Raw genomic sequence first — 23,629 nt, 5'->3', positions numbered from 1 at the left:
GGTGGACACCAGGATTACAACCCTCTGCCCAGGGAACCACAGTGCAGCCAGCAGGCTATCCAGGCCTTGACACCTCTATTACCCCAGTATTTTTTGTATTTTATGCAATTTTTTGTAGCCAGGAAGATGGGCTTCCTAAAACCTATCTTGCATTTCCTCCTCACATTGTTGGTTCATCTGAAACATGGGCCAATTTTCAGCTGTTGTCCAACTGCTCAAAGGGATTTTCCCAACACCGGATTGAATATTCAACCGGAATATAAAGTATACCTGAACAAGATGATGTACCACCCACTCCCTTCCTTTACCTAAAAATAAAAAACCTGACAGAGGTTCTAACCTCTCACCACTCTATCCAAAACTAAAGAAAAAAAAAGGTTTTGGCTTTAAATACACGTTAATCTTTACACGGGTCTATGTGGAGCCTGCTTGGATCCTAAGCCTAGGCAGTACATATCGGGCCTAGACTTCTCTCCATTTCTTCCTCACTATAGTTAAATTAAATAAAAACCTTTGATTGGAGTTGGGCTATAATGAGTTAATGCAGTAGATAGCAGTCTCAAGGGAATAAGAGTCTATCTTTCACATCTGTTTGATATGTTTTCTGAAACAGCTTTCAACATTTAGTCATCTACACCTCCCCATTCATTAATAATAATAACTACTGATATATTGATGGATGTCCTATAGGTTCATACCAAGTTAGGACTGGTAATCTTTGACCAGGAGTTCAAACATAATCAACTAGCCTTTTTATAGAAGGGACAGAAAGTATGCCATGGTGCCTCATTGCTTAGTTGGCACGGTGAAAGGTGGGTGTTCCTGAAAATAATGGTCTATTTTGATGAATGTAGTACCCCCTACCCCCTAAAAGAGGCTAGAGAACCCCCTGGTGGCTCAGTGGGCTCACATTTCAGCTCAGGGAAGAATTCTTGACTCTTTTAGGGGTGTAAGAAAGGAAAAAAAGACCTTTAAGCCAGACCAGCACTCTGTATTCTTCTGAATAGGGAGCAGCTTAAATGCAGCACACAATCTTCTTGGATGGGCTACCAGAATATCCTGCAATGTCCGCAGCTCCTACCAAGCTTTCCAGACACTTTTCAGAAGACAAAATCTACCCCTGGTGCTCCAATGCAGGTAATCGCCTTCCTGTTCCACTTCCCAGGCAGGAAGCTTCAGGTCACAGGCTGGGGCCTCTCTGACGTAGAGCACACCCTACGGGATCAAATCCCATTATTTCTATTACTACATTGAAATATATAATGGAATAGTTCAACTCACTATAATGCAGAATCAGTGGAAACCCTGAGCTTTTCACTTGCCACCAGATGCAGTGTGCCACACTCCCCGGCCGCCAGATGCAGCTTGTCACTTATCACACCTGCCTGCCGCCAGATGCAGCGTGTCGCCACCGTCGCCAGCCGCCAGATGCAGTGTGTCACTTGCCACCATCGCCTGCCACCAGATGCAGTGTGTCACTTGCCACCGTCACCTGCTGCCAGATGCAGTGTGGCACTTTTCACCCTTAGCCTGCCATTAGATGCAGTGCCACTTGCCACCCATAGCCTGCCACCAGATGCAGTGCCACTTGCACCCATAGCCTGCCACCAGATGCAGTGCTACCTCCCACCCATTGCCTGCCACCAGATGCAGTGCCACTTGCCACATATAGCCTGCCACAAGATGCAGTGCCACTTGCCACATATAGCCTGCCACCAGATGCAGTGTTACTTGCCACCCATAGCCTGCCACCTGATGCAGTGTGCCACTTGTCACCTGCAGGTGTGTCACTTGCCACCCATAGCCTGCCACTAGATGCAGTGTGCCACTTGCCACCTGCAGCCATGTCACTTGACACCCATAACCTGCCACCAGATGCATTGTCACTTGCCACCTATAGCCTGCCACCAGATGCAGTGTGCTACTTGCAACTTATAGCCTGCCACCAGATGCGGTGCCACTTGCCACCCATAGGCTGCCACCAGAAGCAGTGTGCTACTTGCCACCTGTAGCCTGCCACCAGATGCAGTGCCACTTGCCACCCATAGCCTGTAACCAGATTCACTTTCACTTGCCAGTGCCGCCCGCAACCTGCCACCAGTCTGACACACCGGAGCCCCGGGAAGGTGAACGCCCCTCTCGCCGCTGGCTGCCAATCTGACTCCTCCCATGCTGGGAGATGCTCTTAGGGGTTCATCCTGGGACCTGTAGTCCTTCACTTTTGGGGGGTCACATCCCTCAAAAGTGAAGGATTACAAGTTCCAGCATGAACCCTGCTCTGATATCTAAAGATGTGTCCTCCTTCCATCCCTCCGAGGGTGTCAACTCATCTGTCCCCTAGTCTTCTGCCAACATACTCATCTGCCGACCATCCTCTCTGCAGTCACGATCTTTCATCTGCATCTATGCTGCCAGAGAGGATACAGGAGGGCGACGGGTGGAGCTAACCACTAGGCATGGAGGAGGAAGTTAAATGCTTCTCCGCTCTGAATGCTGGGGCCTCACTCTCCTCCTTGTTGTGACATCACTGGTTGGTAGACACCGGGAGGGCCATGGCTAGCAACCAGTTTAGGCAGTGAGCCAGAGGCCAGTAGTAAATAATGTAAAGCAGGTCTCGGCCGGTCAGGAGTCCACCAGGGCAGTGAGTGACAGCAACGATGTGGTAGTCTTTTTAGGGGGCATCAGATCGGCCAAGAGGGCAATTCCACTGTATTGTCCCAGAATGAAGGTGCCAGGACCCAGGACAGACCTGCTAAATGTGGGACTGTCCCGGGACATGTGGTCACCCTACTCCTGCAGTATACACCACTGGCAATAAACCTCCTAGTGATTGGACAGAATTATTCATAACTCAGGTTATTGAGTCTTTTATACCATTGCCAGGGACATGACTCACATGACAACAGCCAGGAGCAAGCAATAACACTTAACTTAGGGAAAATCTAAGCCGTTCTTAACATCTGTGTATGTGTATTTAGGCATGCATGTCGCTGGTACGGAAGCCCATTAAAATGAGAGGGGGGTGGAAGCAGTCCGCAACCTTTTTTTTAAAAAAAATATGGGGCTTTACCAAACTGCACGGTGTGGTTTGACACGTGAAAAAAACGCCATAGTTGACAATCCGCAGGGTGGTGCCATTAATAATTAATATGACATCACTTCCCGGTCTATTCAGAAACCATTGGCGCCAGTTTTTGAAAATGTAAAGCATTCAGAAATAACAGTCTTGGTGTTTTGAATGCTTTTAAGTCAAAAGTAAGGATTTGGGGTCTTATAGACAGATCTCTCCATAAAGAAGACCTGTCACTGCCTAGAAAATGATAGAAAAAATAATTAAAAATAAAGCAACAGTGTAAAAATAAACAAAATAAAAAAAAATGTATTAAATAAAAAATGTAAAGTGCCCCCGTCCTCCCATGCTCGCATACAAAGGCGAACACGCATGTCGGTCCTGCACGCACACAAGCAGCGATCGTCGCACACATGGGAGGTATCACTACGTACGTAAGATCATGGACAGTAATTCTCGCACCAAACCTCCTCTGTGTCCGTAAAACGGTAAAGGCTTTTAAATCTTCGCCTACGGTATTTACAAACGTAAATTTACGGATTTCGTCACTGTTGCACAAACGTGCAAAATTTTAAGTCTTGCCTAGGGCAGCACAAAACCAAAATACACCCATGCTGACACTGACTGTGGGTCGGGATCTCATTGAAGTCTGAATGATGACATCACTCCACTTAAGGCTACCAAGCCAACATTTCTTATTGACTGCTTGCTGACCGTATACTGTATATAGGTGGCTAGGTCTGGGGCGTGCACGTGTGCTGCTGGCGACCTGCTCCAATTACAGCGGGAGCCAATCAGCAGGTCCGACGGACTCAATGTCTGCCAGGACCCACTGATCATTGTGGACAGAAGCAGAACAGTGGTCTGCCTATGTAAACAAGGCAGGCTGCCATTCTGTCAGTAGGAAAGGTGGTGATCCTGTGTTTCAGCAAAGAATGGACACAGATCTCTGCCTTCCCCCAGTACAAGCTCCTCCTACACAGTAACCAAGCACGTTTTAGGCACACATTTATTATTATTATAATTATAATACAGGATTTATTTAGCACCAACAGTTTGCGCAGTGCTTTACAATATGAGAGAAGACAATACAGTTACAATACAATTCAATGCAGGAAGAATTTGAGGGCCCTGATCTTTAGAGCTTACAATCTAGAACATTTAACCCTTAGATCGGCCCTGATATTAACCCCTTCCCAACCACTGTCATTATTACAGTGACAGTGCATATTTTTAGCACTGATCACTGTATTAGTGTCACTGGTCCCCAAAAAAGTGTCACTTAATGTCAAATTTGTCCACCGCAATGTCGATGTCCCACCAGAAGTTGCTGATCGCTGCCATTACTAGTAGAAACAATAAATAAATAAAATAAAAAAATCCCATGGTTTGTAGACGCTATAATGTTTGCGCAAACCAATCAATATACGCTTATTGCGATTTTCTTTTTTTACCAAAAATATGTAGCAGAATACATATTGGCCTAAATTCATGAAGAAATGTGATGTTTTACATTTTTTTTATTGGATATATTGTATAGCAGATAGTAAAAAATATTGTGTTTTTTTTTTCAAAATTGTTGCTCTTTTTTTGTTTATAGCGCAAGAAATAAAAACCGCAGAGGTGATCAAATACCACCAAAAGAAAGTTCTATTTGTGGGAAATAAAAAAAGGACATCAATTGTATTTGGGTACAGCGTTTCATGACCGTGTGATTGTCAGTTATAATAACACAGTGCCGCATCGCAAAAAATGGCCTGGTCATGAAGGGGGGGGGGGGGGTAAATCTTTCGTAAGTCAAGTGGTTAATACTGACCTGGGGGGGCAAATGACTCTCTGCCTCCCTGCCTGACCCTCTGCCGCCCAGCCTGACCCTGTGCCTCCCAGTCTGACCCTCTGCCTCCCAGTCTGACTCACTGCCTCCCTGCCTGACCCTCTGCCGCCCAGCCTGACCCTGTGCCTCCCAGTCTGACCCTCTGCCTCCCAGTCTGACCTTCTGCCTCCCAGTCTGACCCTCTGCCTCCCTGCCTGACCCTCTGCCTCCAAGCCTGACCCTGTGCCTCCCAGTCTGACCCTGTGCCTCCCAACCTGACCCTCTGCCTCCCAGTCTGACCCTGTGCCTCCCAGTCTGACCCTCTGCCTCCCAGTCTGACCCTCTGCCTCCCTGCCTGACCCTCTGCCTCCCAGTCTGACCCTCTGCCTCCCTCCCTGACCCTCTGCCTCCCAGCCTGACCCTCTGACTTCCTGCCTGACCCTCTGACTTCCTGCCTGACCCTCTGCCTCCCAGTCTGACCCTCTGACTCCCAGCCTGACCCTCTGCCTCCCAGCCTGACCCTCTGCCTGACCCTCTGCCTCTCTGCCTGACCCTCTGCCTCCCAGTCTGACCCTCTGACTCCCAGCCTGACCCTCTGCCTCTCTGCCTGACCCTCTGCCTCTCTGCCTAACCCTCTGCCTCCCAGTCTGACCCTCTGACTCCCAGCCTGACCCTCTGCCTCTCTGGTTGACCCTCTGCCTCCCTGCCTGACCCTCTGCCGCCCAGCCTGACCCTGTGCCTCCCAGTCTGACCCTCTGCCTCCCAGTCTGACCCTCTGACTCCCAGCCTGACCCTCTGCCTCCCAGCCTGACCCTCTGCCTCTCTGCCTGACCCTCTGCCTCCCAGTCTGACCCTCTGCCTCCCAGCCTGACCCTCTGCCTCCCAGTCTGACCCTCTGCCTCCCATTCTGACCCTCTGCCTCCCAGCCTGACCCTCTGCCTCCCTGCCTGACCCTCCTCTGATAACTAGCGTGGCTGTCTCTAATACGCAGTTACATTTCAAGTGAATTTCCATGTAATATCAACATATTTTATGACTTCAGGAATAAACTTGTATCAGATATTATTACTTCCTCTTTTCCTCCACCCGTTATCGTTATCTGTGATTTACATCCTTCTTTTGAAGAAGCAATAAAATGATTATCAAGAAACAAACACAAAAATAAAAGACTGATAACAGAATAACCCAGGTGACCGATCTGCTCCCATAAATGATGGGTAGGAGCAAACACATTCTGAATAGCGTGTTTCAGTACATTTCCTGGTGTGTTTCATGGGAGCTAGGCAGCTGGTGAGAAATGATAAGGTCCAATCTGTTCCTTGCTGGCTTAATTCCTCCAGCTGTTGCAGATTGGCAGTTGACAGCGGGTGTATACAGGTATATCAGAGACAATAGCTTTATTCAAGACAGAATGAAAAATTAACCATTTCCCGATCGTCATATAGCAAAATGACAGCCGCAAAGTGGTTGCACTATCCTGACTGGGCATCATATGACGTCCAGCAGGATAGACCGGGGGCGTGCAGAGCGGGGATCGGTGGTGCGGTGTATGATGTAGGCTCTTTACCATGTGACCAGTTGTGTCCAATCACAGCTGGCCACATAGTAAATAGGAAGTGCCGTTGATAAATTTCCTCAGTTCGTGCCTGACTGGCGCGAGTGGAGGATAGCCGATTTGCGGCTCTCCTGACGAGGGGGGGGGGGGTCTGTGCTGGTAATCAGAGCACTGATTACCAGTGCAGACCCCTGGGGGATGCCACTAGAGCCACCAAGGATTGCCCATCCATGCCACCAGGGATGTTAATCAGTGCTCAAGGACCCTGTCAGTGCCCTCCTCATCGGTGCTGCCCATCATTGCCATCTATCAGTGCTGCCCACCAGTGCCCATCATTGCAATCTGTCAGTGACGCCCACCAGTGCCCCCTTTTAGTGCCCATCAGTGCTGCCTATGAGTGCCCATCAGTGCTGCCTATCAGTGCCCATCAGTGCCGACCTATCAGTGCCCATCATGCCGCTTATCAGTGCCCACCAATGCTGCATATCAGTGCTACCTATCAGTGCCCATCAGTGCTGCATATCAGTGCCTCCTCATCAGTGCCTGTCAGTGCGGCCCTTATCAGTGCTCATCAGTGCAGGAAAAAATGTATGTATTTACAAAATTTTATAAAATAAACATAATCTTTTTTTTTCTTTCAAACTTTTTGGTCTTTTTCTTATTTCATTAGCAAAATATAAAAAACCTTGCAGTGATCAAATATCACCAAAAGAAAGCTCTATATGTGGGAAAAAAATTACATAAATTTGGTGTAGGTACAGCGTTGCATGACTGCGCAATTGTAATTCAAAATGCAACAGCGCTAAAAGTTGAAAATTGGCCTGGGCAGGAAGGGGGTGAAAGTGCCTGGTATTGAAGTGGTTAAAGCTTAAAGCATTCCCTTAGCCAAAAATAACAAGACAGAAAGAGCAAGGCACAAAACCAGCTTTTGTTGTAATACTCACCTTAATTCTATAGATTTCTCCTGCAGTACTTTATTCTGCCACTAGATGTCCTCAGTCTGGTGGCCAGCATCATTCTTCCCACTTCCTCAGCCCAGGTCGTCCTGGATCCGCCCCCAACTTGTGACTTGACAGTGAAAGGAGAAGCAGCTCATCTTTCTGTCACTCTACTCCCCCCTCCTATCAGCATGCTTCTTGTCAGCACCTGAAATGATTGGCTCCTCCAAGAGGCTGATAAAAGGCCAGATTCAGGTACTTCTCAGGCATGCCCAGAAGCTGTGCAGGGATGACGGGCCTGCACCGGAAGTGACGAGCAGGGCATTCTGGGACTCCGACGTCACCGAAGAGGACGCTCCGGCTTCAGCTGCCCACAGCTGAGATGGCAGCGCTGGACAGGACATTTTCAAGGTAAGTATTTCTTCTTACAGGTAAGTGAAACAGGGGACAGTTCAGAGGCTAAAGTTGCTTAACCACTTAAGCCCTGGAGGATTTGGCTGCTCAAAGACCAGGGCCTATTTTGCGATTCGGCACTGCGTGACTTTAACGGACAATCGCACGGTCGTGCGACGCTGTACCCAAATGAAATTGACGTCCTTTTTTTCCCACAAACGGGGCTTTCTTTTGGTGGTATTTGATCACCTGTGCGATTTTTACTTTTTGCGCTATAAACAAAAAAAGAGCATCAATTTTGAAAAAATAACAAAATTTTTCACATTTTTTTATATGAAATTCCCCCAAAAAAATTTAAAATCAAATTTTTTTAACATTTTAGGCCAATTTGTTTTCTGCTACATATTTTTGGTAAAAAAAAAATCACAATGGGCGTATTTTGATTGGTTTGCGCAAAAGTTTTTGCGTTTACTAACTAAGGGAACGATTTATGTAATTTTTATTGTTTTATTTTTAACTAGTAATGGCGGCGATCTGCGATTTTTTTTTGCGGGACTGCGACATTGCAGCGGACAGATCGGACCCCTGACTGACATTTTTGACACTTTTGGGGGTACCAGTGACATTACTACAGTGATCAGTGCTATACATATGCACTGTTACTGTAAAAATGACACTGGCAGTGAAGGGGTTAACTTTATTAGAGATCAAGGGGTTAAGTGTGTCCCTAGGGGTGTGATTCTAACTGTAGAGGGGCGTGGCTTTTGATGTAAGCACAGAGACATACGATCCTACATAGTAGGATCGTATGATCTCTGCTGTTACACCAGGGAGAATGACAGGCCGCTTTGTTTACATCTGCCGCCTGCCTTTCTTCCTCTCCAGCGGGAGATCGCGAGTGGCCGGCGGACATCGGAGCCGCCGGTCACTCGCGCGGGGACCTCAGTGAATGAGCGGGGGCGGGAGCGCGCCTCCCTACAGGCTCCTGGGCGAGCGAAGTAGTACTACGTCACTTTGCCCAGGAGGGGCTGACCGCCGCAGTAAATGTACTTGCGGCGGTCGGCAAGTGGTTAAATGCACTAGCCCTCACTGTCCCAGGGGTATTTTTATCTAAAAAAAATTTTTCAGGGTGGAACTCCGCTTTAACCACTTTACCACCGGAGGATTTTGCTGTCTTACGTCCAGGCCACTTTTTGCGATTCAGCACTGTGTGACTTTAACTGACAATTGCGCGGTCGTGCGACACCGTACCCAAACGAAATTTACGTCCTTTTTTCCCCACAAACAGAGCTTTCTTTTGGTGGTATTTGATCACCTGTGCGATTTTTACTTTTTGTGCTATAAATGAAAAAAGAGCGTAAATTTTGAAAAAATAACAATATTTTTCCCATTTTTTTATATGAAATTCCCCCCCCCCCCCAAAAAAAAATGTAAAAATCAAAATTTTTTTAAATTTTTGGCCAATTTGTCTTCTGCTACCTATGTTTGGTAAAAAAAATCACAATAAGCGTATTTTGATTGGTTTGCGCAAAAGTTATTGCGTTTACTAACAAAGGGAAAGATTTCTGTCATTTTTTTTTGTCTGCGATTTTTTTTGCGGGACTGCGATATTGCGGCGGACAGATCGGACCCTTGACTGACATTTTTTACACTTTTGGGGGTACCAGTGACATTACTACAGTAATCAGTGCTATACATATGCACTGTTACTGTAAAAATGACACTGGCAGGGAAGGGGTTAATTTTATTGGAGCGGGGGGGGTTAATGTATGCCTGGTGCTTACTGACATGTGTGGGGGGAGGGGACTAGGTGACACAGGGACAGATCGCATGTTCAGCTATGCTGAACCCTGCAATCTGACCCTGTCTATCACTTAGGAGATCCGCCCGCTTTGTTTACACAGGCGGGCGGATCTCCAGACTCGATTTCCCCGACGATCGGGGAAGAGCGGTGGGGATCACCGCCGCTCCTCCCCTGGCCCGACTCCCGCTGTGACTGAATACAGTGGGAGCGAGCCTCCGGCGGCGCGCGCGCCTCCCACAAGGAGAGGAGTCCGGCGACGTAGGTCTACGTTGCTGGACGGGAACGAGCCACTTTGCCGCAGTACAGTCAACGTGACCGGTCGGCAAGTGGTTAATAATACATTTATTCAAAATATAGATATAGATATAGATATATAGATAGATGGTTAACTTTCCTTGTCTTTTTTCTTTTCTGAGCATGCCCAGTCTTACAAATCTGCTGTCTGTCGGCCGAAATCTGTACTGACTGGCGAACAATCGGCCGTTCTGGTGTCGGCATACAAAAATTTTAATGCCTGCACGACAGATTCTGTTCGGCCGAAAGTGCGCTGTCGGCTGTCGGAAGCATCATACTAACAAGCCGAAAATCGGCCGATCGTTCGGCGGCCGAACATTTTCGGCCGACAATCGGTACGTGTGTACGGGCCTTTACTTTCATCATTTTACTACATGTACAATACTGTGCAGAAGTTTTAGCCAGCTGAGAAAAAATAATGTCAGGTACAAATGATTTCAAAGATTTATATTTTACTGGTTTCTTTTGATCAATTTTACACTTGCAAAGTCAATGAACAAAAGAAAAATCTTCATCAAATGAATACAATGACTCTTTAAATCATCTTTGGCTTAACAAATACAGAATTATTTCCAAATGGGTCTTTGATTTCAGCAATATTTTTACAGATCGAATTCGAATAGAATTCTATGTAAAATTCAAGTCGAAATTTCAATTCAAATTTTGGAAATTCAGACAAATTTCTTTTTGATATTCAGAGAATTTGACTATAATTCGGGGATTAGGATATATCCAAATCTCTGAATTTTAAAAAATATGTCCGAATATTTATTTGGAACAAAATGAATTGCACTTGTCTAAGCTGCATAACCCCTGACCCTCTGTCTGGACAGTGCTGATTGGACCTGCGCTAATTCCATTTAACCCCCCCCCCCCCCAAAAAAAAAAAACCAAAACTCTCTAGCAATACACACCAAACTGAGCATGCTCTGAGTTCTTCCAAGGCTCTGTTCATTCAGCAGATGGATAGGGGACATTTGAAGAAGGGGAGGATCACAAAAGACAGAATCAAACACCCATTTTACACAATGCAGAGGGATAACCCCTTAGATTCCACAGTGAGTATAACAAGCATACTTTGCTGTATATACAGACTGATTTTACTTTAGTGGGTTTAGTAACACTGTAAGCATGACTTTGAAGTTGGAATCTCATTGGCTATACATATAACAGAGAAAACAGAAGATACACAGCACAGATATTGGACTGAATACCCCTGCACTCCACGGGTATGGTGCTCTCTGGATTTTGGCCATGGTACATAATATTGGAGTCAGATTATAGGATATAGAATGGGATTTCTGACTTTAGCACAGCTGCAGGGTTAGCTGAATATTATTAGCAGTTCACTGACTGTACGCTCTTTTCAGGTTCCATTTACATTGCAGAATGGTTTGTTAACCGGTTGCCGATCGCCGCACGACTATTTACTGCGGCGGTCAGCCCCGGCCAGGCAAAGTGACGTAGATCTACGTCGCTTGCCTGTGACTTCCTTGTGAGCCAATAGCGGGCGAGCTCGCGCCCACGGAGGCGTGCGCCCTCCGCGGCTCGTTCACAGGGAAGTCAGTGCGTGTGACCGGCGGACCCGATGTCCGCCGGTCACTCGGCGATCGTCGGGGGAGAGGGAGAAAGGCAGGCGGCTAATGTAAACAAGCCGCCTGTCATTCTCCCCTGTGTAGAAACAGTGATCATACGGTTCTACTATGTAGGACCGTTGATCACTGTTCCTACACTAGTAGCCACAGCCAATCACAGTTAGAAGCACGCCCCTAGGGACACACTTAACCCATCCCTCCCCAATAAAGTTAACCCCTTCCCTGCCAGTGTCATTTTGCAGTAACAGTGCATATGTATAGCACTGATTACTGTAGTAATGTCACTGGTAACCCCAAAAGTGTCAAAAATGTCAGTCAAGGGTCCGATATGTCCGCCGCAATGTCGCAGTACCGCAAAAAAAAAATGCAGATCACCGCCATTACGCGTTAAAAAAAACCCACCAAAAATGACCGAAATCTTTCCCTTAGTTAGTAAACGCAATAACTTTTGCGCAAACCAATCAAAATACGCTTTTTGCAATTTTTTTTAACCAAACATATGTAGCAGAAAACAAATTGGCCAAAAATGTTAAAAAATTTTGATTTTTACATTTTTTTGGGGGGAATTCATATAAAAAAATGTGAAAAATATTGTTATTTTTGCAAAATTGACGCACTTTTTTGTTTATAGCGCAAAAAGTAAAAATCGCACAGGTGATCAAATACCACCAAAAGAAAGCTCTGTTTGTGGGAAAAAAAGGACGTCAAATTCGTTTAGATACAGCATCACACGACCGCTCAATTGTCCGTTAAATTCACGCAGTAAAAAATCGCAAAAAAACCCTGGTCAGGAAGGGGGTAAAATCTTCCGGGGCTTAAGTTGTTAAAAACACATCAGCATGCAAATATATGTTACCAATATGCACCCATTTACATACAATTTTTTTTCTGCATTTTCAATTCCCATTGTGTGCTGGAATTTATATAATGAATGACCTGGGCAAGGAATGAGCTTTCTCTGTGGTGGGAAGGACAGGAGCACAATTCTGGAAACTGTAAATGTACACATGGCCCAAAATAAACTTTTTATAGAGTCAATGCTGCTGCTACCTGATTAGATTTATTTACAACATGTCTATAGGGAGCATATTATATTAGTGGCACTGCTGCGCCATCTTGTGGTGTAGTTAGTTTACTGCAGTATGATTCTTCTACATGACCAGTATGAGCCCAGAGCAAAAACGGAAACTCCTCCAAAGATTTTATATTTCTTGTCTTTCTTTTATTTGTTTAGTTGTGGATTGACCGTGAAAGACTTAAAACATTAAAGCTAAACTCCTGATAGATATTAAATACAATGTAATTAGATTAAAATAATGCAGCTGTGTATTCGGCAATACAGTACATCATTAAATGCATGTTTTTTTTTGTAAATGCAAGTCGTGTCCAAATGCACTCCTTGCCATCCCAGTTAGGGTCCTTTCACACGGTGCGCAATCCGACGAGGTCCGTTCTCTCCTCAGCGCGGGATCGATCCGCCGATCCCCACTGATCAGGCAGATGACAGCTCTGTCTTCGCTTTTTGTGCAGAGACGGAGCTTTCAGATCCCCGCTGTCCTCTATGGGCAGATCGGATGAGAATGGACCGCCTGTCCGTTCTCATCCGATCCCATCCTCCAGACGGATGGAAAATAGGGTTTCCATCTGTCCGGATTTAAGGGACAGGATCGGAATCAGATAGCAGCGGGTGTCAGCAGAGATGTCTCCCCTGACATCTGCTGCCCCATAGGTATGCATGGAAAAACTGACAGGCGGATCTGATCGGATCGCCTGTGTGAAAGGACCCTTAAGGACTCAAGCGACCACTAACAAAAAAAAATATTGTGTTCTTGTAATTGTATGTGGTTAATACATGTAATCACAGTACAGGTGGTCCCCGGGTTACGAACAAGATAGGGACTGTAGGTTTGTTCTTAAGTTGAATTTGTAAGTCGGAACAGGTACATTTTTTAAGTTTACCTCCAGCCAAAAGAATCATTTTTAAGTTTTTTTTGATAGCTTAGGGAAGGGGTAACACCCCTGTAACATTTGTTTTGCTGTCTGTGCCCCTGTTCAGAAGATTTCACCTCATTTTCTGTCCCTATGACAACTGGATTTTGAAAATTTTGGGTTGTTGTGGAAACAAGGATTAGTGATAAAGCTTCAGTGGATACAACTTTTTCCCATGATAACTCTACAGGAGTGAATTTCCTTTCCTAGGGGGAGATTTCTCCTCACTTCCTGTTGTCTCCCCCCCGTTTGTAAGTAGGAGTTGTTTGTAAGTCAGATGTTTGTAACCCGAGGACCGCCTGTATTTGGTATATTAATATTATTTTCTCTTTCGTTCATTGATGGACACAGCTCTTGATTCTTCCTAACCATTGAGTTATACTGCTACAGGAGTAGGACACTAGGCAGGGAAAAGGTTGACTACGCCTATGGGCAGTCCCAGGGGGGGTATACACCCACTCTCAGCTATAGGCACTCAGTTTTTTTTCTGCCTAGTCAGGAGTAAGGACCTAGTTCCTTGCTGGGATCTCTGGTCCTGGCGAATTTTTATTTTTAAATTGATTTTTTTCCTATCTTTCTTATTTTGTTCCTGTGAGAATCTACAATCAATTGCCAGACTGGTTGATGGATAATCTAGATCCAGAGGGTCCCCCCAGTCTGGCCAGTGAGCGCAACCAGCCTCCACTCCACGCTAGGTTGGCCGCGACATAACCCCACTGGACGGGGGGGTAGGCCTGCGAGTCAAACGTCTCGCGAGGGCGCATACGGCCTGGCCTCGGTCTGAGACGCAGCGTTCTTTCCACATTCCGATGGAGCGTTGGTCTGTCCAGAGAGGTGCCCACTCTGTTCCTGGTATGGAAAGTAGCTGTCCCCCTCTACTCCTTAAGGGTTTTGGGGTGGACGTGGGCCCCTTCCTGGGATGGTGGGACCCTCGGGTTCCCCTCTTTCCCCCCAGCCCCTCTTAACTTTCAGTGGTAACTGTGGGTCTTTCGGCCCTCCTCCCTGGGTGAGGTTATGAGTTGGCTTTTGCCACATGCTCTAAAGGGGGGCTTGTTGCTGCTGATTGTGTTTTTCCTGGTGCGCAACAGGGGGGTTGAGCAGGGTTCCCTGCCACCCTGGGAGTTGGTGACTAGGGCAGGGATATCCTCTGGGCTCCCTGTGGTGGTTGTTGGGCTGGAGGAGTGGATGGTTTAGCATCCGCGGATCCGCGTCTCACGCGGCCAGATTCGGCCAAAAATTAAGGCTGTGGCTTTGTGGCCCACTGGTCGGAAACAATGTGGGGCTGCCCCTGTGAGGGTGGCTGAAGCCACTGCCTCCTGTTTGGGCATCCGCCCTCCCCTCCGCTGCCCCTGGGTGGTTGGCTTCACTGAGGCTCACATCCAGGCAGCTGGGCACCCACAAAATTTTATGCAGCGTCTTGCTAGCTGTGCGGCCGAGTTGGGCGCCTCTGTTGGTGGGCGGCCCCAGTGAGTTTGGCTGAAGCCCCACTCTTCCCTTGGGCATCTGCCGTACTAGGATCTGTGAACTTGTGCCTGAGCCTCCATGAAAATGTAGGCCGCAGCTTGCAGCCTGCTAGGCTATGAAGTCACCTTGGCACATCCCTTGGAAGGGGTGGCACTGTGGGGGGTGGGTCATATTTTTGATGACAGCCTTGCCGCTATTATTGTGCGGGGCACCTGCCCCTTTTTAGTGCTACAGGACCATTAGGATGCCCTGCCTGCGCGTCCGCGTCACGGCGGGTGGCCCCCTTTTTAAGGGGGCTATTTCCTATTAGGTGGGCCTCTGTGGAGGGGCTCCCCTTGTCCCCTTTTTGCGGGGTCCAGTAGTTGGTCCCGTGATGGGGCCTCAGTGGGCGTCCCCCTGCCGGATCCCAGTCAGCAGCCCTCCCCTGATTGTTAAATCAGGTCCTGAAATTTTTTCGACCTCCGCAGACACGAGTCACCCTGCTGGGTCTGCATCCAGATAGTGCTCAGATAGCGAGGATGATTCCTCTGCTCCTATACCTGTGCATGAAAAGGTGCTGGTGATGCAGTGTGTGTGTCAGTGCATTCAATTTTTAAAAATAGAGCGGATTACATGCGGATGCTGGGCCTGATGGGGCGTTCTGTTTGCACAGTTCCACACAAGATCTCTGCAAAAGAGATTCTGGTGAAATAGGACAAGGATCCACGGTCTCTAGAGGAGGCTTCATTCTCCATCACTTTGACAGGGAAAATCCTACTCCCTCTGTACTGGACGGTTGTCGCCACGGATAGGACGGTTGTCTGATGCTGAGGCATCCTCAGCACAGATTTGCTCAGGGGGTCTGGAGTCTGACAATTAATGTACGGTACTGGAACTTTGAGCGCTCAGACTTGACTGGCTCATTGGACAATTCGTCTTCAGGGATGTCCGGTACAAATTCATTCGGGCAAGGTCACGGCCGTGGTCTATGTCAATCACCAAGGGGGCACAAGAAGTGTCCTGGCGGCTCGGTAAGTAGCCGGCATTGTAAGGTGGGCTGCCGATTTGTTCCAGTCCTCTCGAACTCCTGCCACAACTCCTGTGCAGGATCTTGGCAGAAAGGATTCCGGTCATTCTAGTGGCTCCAGGCCTCGCCGGTCTTGGTACGCCTATCTAGTACAGCTGGTCACCGCTGCTCCTTGGGGACTTCCTCTCAGGGGGGATCTGCTGTCCCAAGGACCAATCTTCCATCCTGCTTCACAGTCGCTGATGTTGACGGCTTGGCTGTTAAACGGCAGGTGCTGAAGGATGGAGGTTTGTCGGAGTCGGTGATTCCTACGCTGTTGAAAGCTAGGAAATCTACCTCTAGGAAGATCTACCGTTGCACCTGGAAGAACTACATTGATTGGTGTGAGTCTCTTGGGGTTCATCCTCGCTCCTCGGGAAACTTAACCTTCCTTCAACGGAGGGTTGAACAGAAATTGGCATTGAGTACCATCAAGGGGCAGGTGTCGGCTTTGGCGTTTTTTTTCCAACGACCCTTGGCCAAACACTCCCTGGTGCGTACCTTTCTTCAGGGTGTCCGACATTTGGTTCCTTCAGTGCGGGCTCCGTTGCCGCCTTGGGACATTTTAGCTCTACAGAAGCCTCTCTTTGAAAATATTCGGGAGCTTTTACTGCTTTCGCTGTCCTAGAAGGTGGCCTTTTTTGGTGGCTTTCACCTCTGCACGCGGGTTGTCGGAACTGGCGGCGTTATCCTGTCTTTCACTGTATAGTGATTAATAAGGATAAGGCTTTGTTTCTGTCCGTTATTCCTTCCTAGGGTGGTCTCTGACTTTAATTTGACTGAAGACATTGTGTTGCCTTCCCTGTGTTCCAGGCCTAAACATCCGAAGGAAATTGCATTGAATGTCTTGGATGTGGTCCGGGCAATTAGGGTGTACCTGGCAGCTACAGGGTCTTTTAGGAAGTCAGACTCTATAGTGCTCCACTTGCTCTGTGACCATTTCCACATGGACCAGACAGATGGTGGTTCAGGCCTATTCCATCAAGGTTCAGGTTCCTCCTTTCCCTGTCCGGTCCTCTTTTAGGGTGTATTTACAGCTCTGTGTTACCTGATTGGCTATGGTTAGCCTTTGGAATTTTTTTCTGATGTTTTTCCCACCCCTCATGTTTAACACTGCTTTGGGACGTCCCAATGGTTAAAAAGAATCAGGAGCTGTGTCCCCCAATAAACGAAAGAGAAAATGGGACTTTTGGCTTACCGTAAAATCCATTTCTCTGATATTCATTGACGGACACAGCACCCGCGCCTCTGTGGAGTTGGCTTTCTTCTGACACTGCTTGTAACAAAACTGAGTGCCTATAGCTGAGAGAGGGAGTAATACCCCCTGGGACTGCCCCATAGGCGTAGTCAAGCTTTTTCCTGCCTATGGTCTTACTCCTGTAGTAGGCAGTATAACCCAATGGTTAAGAAGAATCAGGAGCGGTGTCCGTCAATGAACATCAGAGAAATGAATTTTACAGTAAGTCAAAAATCCCATTTTTTTATTTCTTTATCATTTTTATTTACAGTGCCTTAAAAAAAGTATTCATAACCCTTGAAATTTTCCATAAACTAACACCGCACATCATCCTGAACACATAATCCCCACCATGAAACATGGCGGTGGCTGCATCATGTTGTGGGGATGCTTTTCTTCAGCAGGGACATGAAAGCGGGTCAGAGTTGATGGGAAGATAGAAGGAGCCAAATACAGGGCAATCTTAGAAGAAAACCTGTTAGAGTCTGCAAAATTTTTAGAGACTTGAGACTGGGATGGAGGTTCACCTTCCAGCAGGACAACAACCCTAAACATATAACCAGGGCTACAATAAAATGATTTACATCAAAGCATATCCATGTGTTAGAATGGCCCAGTCAAAGTCCAGACCTAAATCCAATTGAGAATCTGTGGCAGGACTTGAAAATTGCTGTTCAAAGACGCTCTCCATCCAATCTGACAGAGCTTGAGCTATTTTGCAAAGAAGAATGGGCAAAAATGTCACTCTCTAGATGTGCAAAGCTGGTAGAGACATCCCCAAAAAGACCTGCAGCTGTAAATGCAGCAAAAGGCGGTTCTACAAAGTATTGACTCCGAAAGGCTGAATACCAACGTACACCGCACTTTTCACATATTTATTTGTAAAAAAATGTTGAAAACCATTTATCCTTTTCCTTCCGACTTTGTGTCGGTCTATCACATAAAATAATAATAAAATACATTTACGTTTTTGGTTGTAACATGACAAAATGTGGGAAAACTCAAGGGGTATGAATACTTTTTCAAAGCACTGTATATTTTTCTCTTCATTTGCATGTAGACCAAGCTATTCAGCCAATGTGACAGTGACAGGGTTTGGGATTCATTATAATATCAACAGGCACGCTTCATCATTAACAGCTCTACTTTCAAAAAAGCTCAATTTTATTCTACTTACATTCTGCCTCTGCAGATCCCCCCCTTCCCCTTCATCAAGATGCTAATATATATATTTTTTAATAAAATCAATTTGTTTTTATCACATACTTTTTTTTAGACCCAGTGACATCATCACTGGGTCTTTGTGCCTCTCTATGGAATGCAGGCAGATCATGGCTGGTGGGAGGGGTCAACAGGGTGCTGTACATACTGTAGCTGAAAACATCATAGTACCCTGCCTCAGCATTCCTCTCCAGAGCCAATAGCCCTGATGCAAGCAGTGTTCTGGCCAGGGCCGGCCTTTGGGGTGTGCGAGCTGTGCGGCCACATCTCCGATCTCGGTAAAGAGCCTCTGACGGAGGCTCTTTACCATGTGATCAGCCGTGTCCAATCACGGCTGGTCACATAGTAAATAGGAACAGCCGTTGATCGGCTTTCCTTAGTTCGTGCCTGACAGGCACGAGCAAAGGAGCGCCGATCGGCGGCTCCCCTGACAGGGGGGGGGGGTCGGCACTGGTAATCAGATCATTGATTACCAGTGCAGACCCTCGGGGGGGGGGGATGCCACTAGATCCACCAGGGATGCCCACTATGACCCCAGGGATGCCCACTATGCCACCACAGTGCCACCACACCACAGTGCCACCCATCAGTGCCCATTAGTGCCCGTCAGTGCCGCCTATCAGTGCCCATTAGTGCCCGTCAGTGCCACCTATCAGTGCCCATCAGTGCCACCTATCAGTGTCCATCAATGCCGCCTATCAGTACCCAGCAGTGCCGCCTATCAGTGCCCACCAATGCTGCATATCTGTGTTACCTATCAGTGCCGCATATCAGTGCCTATCAGTGCCGTCTATCAGTGCCGCCTATCAGTGCCACCCCATCAGTGCCACCCCATCAGTGCCTTCTCATCAGTGCCTGTCAGTGCAGTCTCATCAGTGCTCATCAGTGCAGGAAAAAACTTTTTTTTCAAACTTTTCGGTCTTTTTTTATTTATTTAGCAAAAAGTAAAAATCGCACAGGTGATCAAATACCACCAAAAGAAAGCTCTATTTGTGAGGGGAAAATGACATAAATTTGGTGTAGGTACAGTGTTGCATGACCGAGCAATTGTCATTCAAATTGCAACAGCGATAAAAGGGGAAAATTGGCCTGGGCAGGAAGGGAGGGAAGTGCCTTGTATTAAAGTGGTTAACTTGCGAATGCCCCCCCTCCCCCCCCGCTAAGCCAGGCTGGGACCTCGGTGTCTTCCTAAAAAGCCTCTTCTAAGGTTGTGCACCCCAGGGAGAGAGCCCCTACACAGGGGGTCTCCTTGTGCAGGACTGGACCCAGAAAAGCTACCCCTTGCTGCACAGGACTAAGATTATTTATAGGCTTTCTCACCACCTACTGGGCCCACCTCCCCAGGGATTGGCTGGAGTGCAATGAATATTTAGGCTGCATGCCTTGTTCTTCTTCCCACTATGGCTATAGAATCCTCTTAGAGACAGGTAAAAGCAACAGAGCAGCAGCCTGTGAAACACTGAGCAACCCTAAACAATCAACATTTTGCTCCTCTAATTACAGAGGAGCTAAATTTACCTAGCTACACTAGGAGAGTGATATATATACTGTATACTGTAGGTGCCTCAAAACTGTAGTTCAGTACAATATTTCAGGGACTAGGTACTTCAGTATTGCTATAATTGCTATATTTTTTATTCTCTCAGGACTTTCAGCCTCAATGCTCTCTCTACACACTGAAGAATTTTTTGATCTCCTCTCGACTGCACAGACCAGGCGTCTAGATGAACAAAGAGCCTTCCTGCCTGAACGGGTTCTCCAACCAAAGCGACACTTTTCAATGCCCAACTACCGCCAGTTTTCTCTTCCCTGTGATGACAAAGGGATTGTTACAGAACTGCAGAGGAGGAGAGGAGGATCCTGGGCAGGGCGGAGTCGGAGGAAAAAACCTCCTTCCATAAAAATACCCGCCCAGGAGGAGCTTTACAACACTATCCTAGGGCACCAGGTAAGAGCAGACATGTGCAAAGGACGGTTTTATTAAGGTTTAACCGAAGCAAGAACTTTTTTTTTGCTATTGCTGTCCCTTTGAGAAGATTTCTCTTCTCTTCCGGCCCCTGAGGCACTTGACATCTCTCCAAAGGAGGGGAAATCTTGTCTTAGACAGCTGTTACTGGTCGCTATATACAAAATAAAAACAAAAAAACGTTTTGACAGAGTTGCAAGGATTGAATCATAAATACCTTTTTCCCCCTTTATTATAAGTGATCACATTTCCTGTGTTCTCAGTTGCATAAGGAGAGCTGGGGGAGGAGAAACAACAGTCCGATCTTCCCAGTATATGGCTGTGCGGGGGGGAGCACGTGTTTAATCAGCGGAGGAGAGCAGACTGAGTTCCCAGCGCTGCCAGAAAACTGACCATGCTGTACTCTCATGCTTAGTATGGTCAGTTTTTAAATAGGAAAGCAGAGGGACTCGCGGGGACACCAGGTATTTCGCATAAGAGGAGCAATACAAAGAAAACAGGATACTTTTTTCATACAAGTACTTGGTACAGGAGCCACATATCAGGAATGTGAACTTTTGGGATCACATATTATTTATTCAGACCGGAGTATATAAGGAATCTGTCAAGGGGTGAACAAATATAATAAAGCAAAATGATTTAAAGCTGAACTCCAGTTTTCTGCTACAACCAAGCTGGTCCAAACAAACTATTTTCTTCATCAAAACAAGCACCCTTATGCATGCAGCCTTATATTTTCCAAATTAATAGAAGGCTTTCTCTGGTTAACTGAGGTGGAGAGGAGAGCGGATGATGTCACAATCTCCACCTCAGCCAATCAGAGGAAGGCATGTACTTATTTAGAAAATTCAAAGCTTCCTGTGAATGGCTGAGTAGTTCTTATCCCAACTCAACTATGTTGGGATAATGGGAATTCCCCAGCCCGCTAATGGAACTAAATGCTGTATACTGCTGCTTTCATGCTACTCCAATGCAAAGCATTTTTGCTGCATTTCCCATGCGTTTTCTAGGTGCCCATTACCCAGCATGCACCTGTGAAATGTGGACATGTGACTCAAAAAACACACCAAAAAACACAACGCAGGTGCATTTTTTACGTGTTTTCTATTCATTTCAATAGGGACCTGTGTTTTTGGTTCAGTTTTGAAAACCGTACCAAAGATGCAGCATGCAGGATTATTAAAAACGCACCGCACCCTCAGCGCAGAGGCATATGGAGTCCTATAGGATTGACAGAGAAATATTTTTATTGCATTTTTCTTGACCTTTTAGCACAGTACAAACATACCAATAGCACATCAGTGAAAGCAGCCTTATAATATGTACAGTTTATACAGCGCTCCTACTGGGAGAGCCCCCTCCTGCCCATTCCCCTCCCCAGACTCAGGGGACCCCTCCTAGGCCACCAAGAGTCTCCTCAGCACTCCATCTTGGGATTGGCCAAGTTTCCTCAAATATGCAGATCAGCTCTCCTGGCCTCCGCCTACTAACTTCTAGAAGTTTTTCCAAACTTCCAGATCCAGGGGGAGGTACCAGAGGCCTGCATCTGTGAGTCGTCCAGCCTGACCTGCAGTAACCCAGACCCAATTCCAGGCTGACAAACTAACCATGAGTCTTAACATAAATTCGCCTGCATTAATCTAGTGGCAGAGGGTGCTACACCCACATACAAAGAGCACGGGCTACCTATTTACAGATCTACGGGGGGTCCCAAAAGTGGCCATACATAGTAGTTCAATGTACCTTTATTTACAGAATATTCATTACAGAATGTTACTAAATATTCTCTACGTGTTGGCCACCTCTTTCTACACACAAAGCCTTCTCCCCCACTCGTAACAAAAACATTCGAAAATATCTGTTGTTATGCAAGTATATAAATACAGGCATACCCCGTTTTAAGTACACTCACTTTACGTACACTCGCGAGTACGGACACAGCCTGGTCAGCTTGGCATGGCATTACTCCCAGTTTTTAACATTGGCGTCTATGGGAAATCTTGGTCAGCTTGACATGGCACTACTCCCAAACCATAAGTGTCAGGGATACCAAACTTGGTGAGCAATGTGAGGGGACCCAGGACTACAACATATCCTATTTGTGGCCAGCCAGCTTGCCTAAAAAAAAAGAAAAAGGTATTGCTTCACTTTAAGTACATTTTCGTTTTACATACATGCTCTGGTCCCATTGTGTACTTAAAAGCGGGGTATGCCTGTATATAAAAAAAAATAAAAGTATAAAATTTAAGTATAAAAGTATAAAAGTATAAAAAGTATAAAATTTAGTATAACATACATTTTTTCATTGAGACAACAATTCAGAAAACAATGCACCCTCCGAGTAACTTATTTTTACAATCTATATTTTTTTTTCTTTTAGTCTGAGCGAATGAACGACCAGCGCAGTTCCCCCCCGATCTCCCAGGCTGCATCAGATCTATTCGATATCTTATTCCGCGTTCAGGGAAATCGCTTGGATGAACAAAGAGTGGAGATGCCAGCCCCTCTAAAGGGAGCTTGTGCTTAGGAAGAGGATGATTTCTGGTCCGACTGTACTTATACCATTTGTAAACTATGAAGCCATCACTGTAGAAACAGGCCCAAATGGGTCCGTCATTAATCTCCAGAGAGTGGACAATACAAAGTGGAGGTCAATGTCAAGAAAACTAGATATTATTTCAGAAGAACACAAATTGGATATGAGATAATAACCATCTTAAATGGGGATCACCTTGGAAGACCCCTATTAGACTTTAGTTCTTAAAGCATTTTCTATGGATGAATACTGTGGGTAGAGCTGTGTGCTTTTCTCGGAAGTGTCTTTTTATTTTAACATAGTTCTACCTTCTTGTCAGTCACTGGACTAATGTTCTGGTAACTCTACCACTGGATATTATGCAATGCAACAGATGTATGGGGAATAAAGGGGCGAGTAAAGCAGACACTGAAGTCTATGGAGAGAAGTGAAGGACATGAAGGCTACCTGATAGTATTTTAGAAGGAGAAGAATGCCGTAGCATCAAGTGAGCAGCTGGTCAGCTTGGCTCATCTAGAGTGGATATTAGTAAAATGCAATATATAAAATCAGTTATTATCCATTAATACCACATTTTTGGGGAATTTCCCATTTACTCCTGTAATTTACTCTTACATCAAAACAATGTAGTCAGTTTGACCTATCCCTTTAATCTGGCCAAACACAGACAAAATCAGGGACCAGAACAGCCTGGTGGAATGGCTATGCT

General features: G+C 46.4%; 1 protein-coding gene across 2 annotated transcripts in view; it reads left to right on the top strand.

The window, feature by feature from the left end:
- GPSM3 (G protein signaling modulator 3) overlaps positions 1-23,115 on the top strand; it is a 141,560-nt gene extending 118,445 nt beyond the window's left edge. For both annotated transcript variants that reach the window (XM_082263885.1, XM_082263884.1), the window contains exons 4-5: positions 20,065-20,366; positions 22,765-23,115. In XM_082263885.1, coding sequence (XP_082120011.1) covers positions 20,065-20,366; positions 22,765-22,911 — 449 coding nt within the window. In that variant the 3' untranslated portion in view covers positions 22,912-23,115. The remainder of the gene's footprint in view (positions 1-20,064; positions 20,367-22,764) is intronic.
- Positions 23,116-23,629: the final 514 nt, after the last annotated feature.

The sequence above is a fragment of the Pelophylax lessonae genome (assembly GCF_965119305.1).
Source record: "Pelophylax lessonae genome assembly, chromosome: 7".
In the NCBI taxonomy this organism is placed as follows: Eukaryota; Metazoa; Chordata; class Amphibia; order Anura; family Ranidae; genus Pelophylax; species Pelophylax lessonae.
This window is presented reverse-complemented; position numbering and strand designations above follow the sequence as displayed.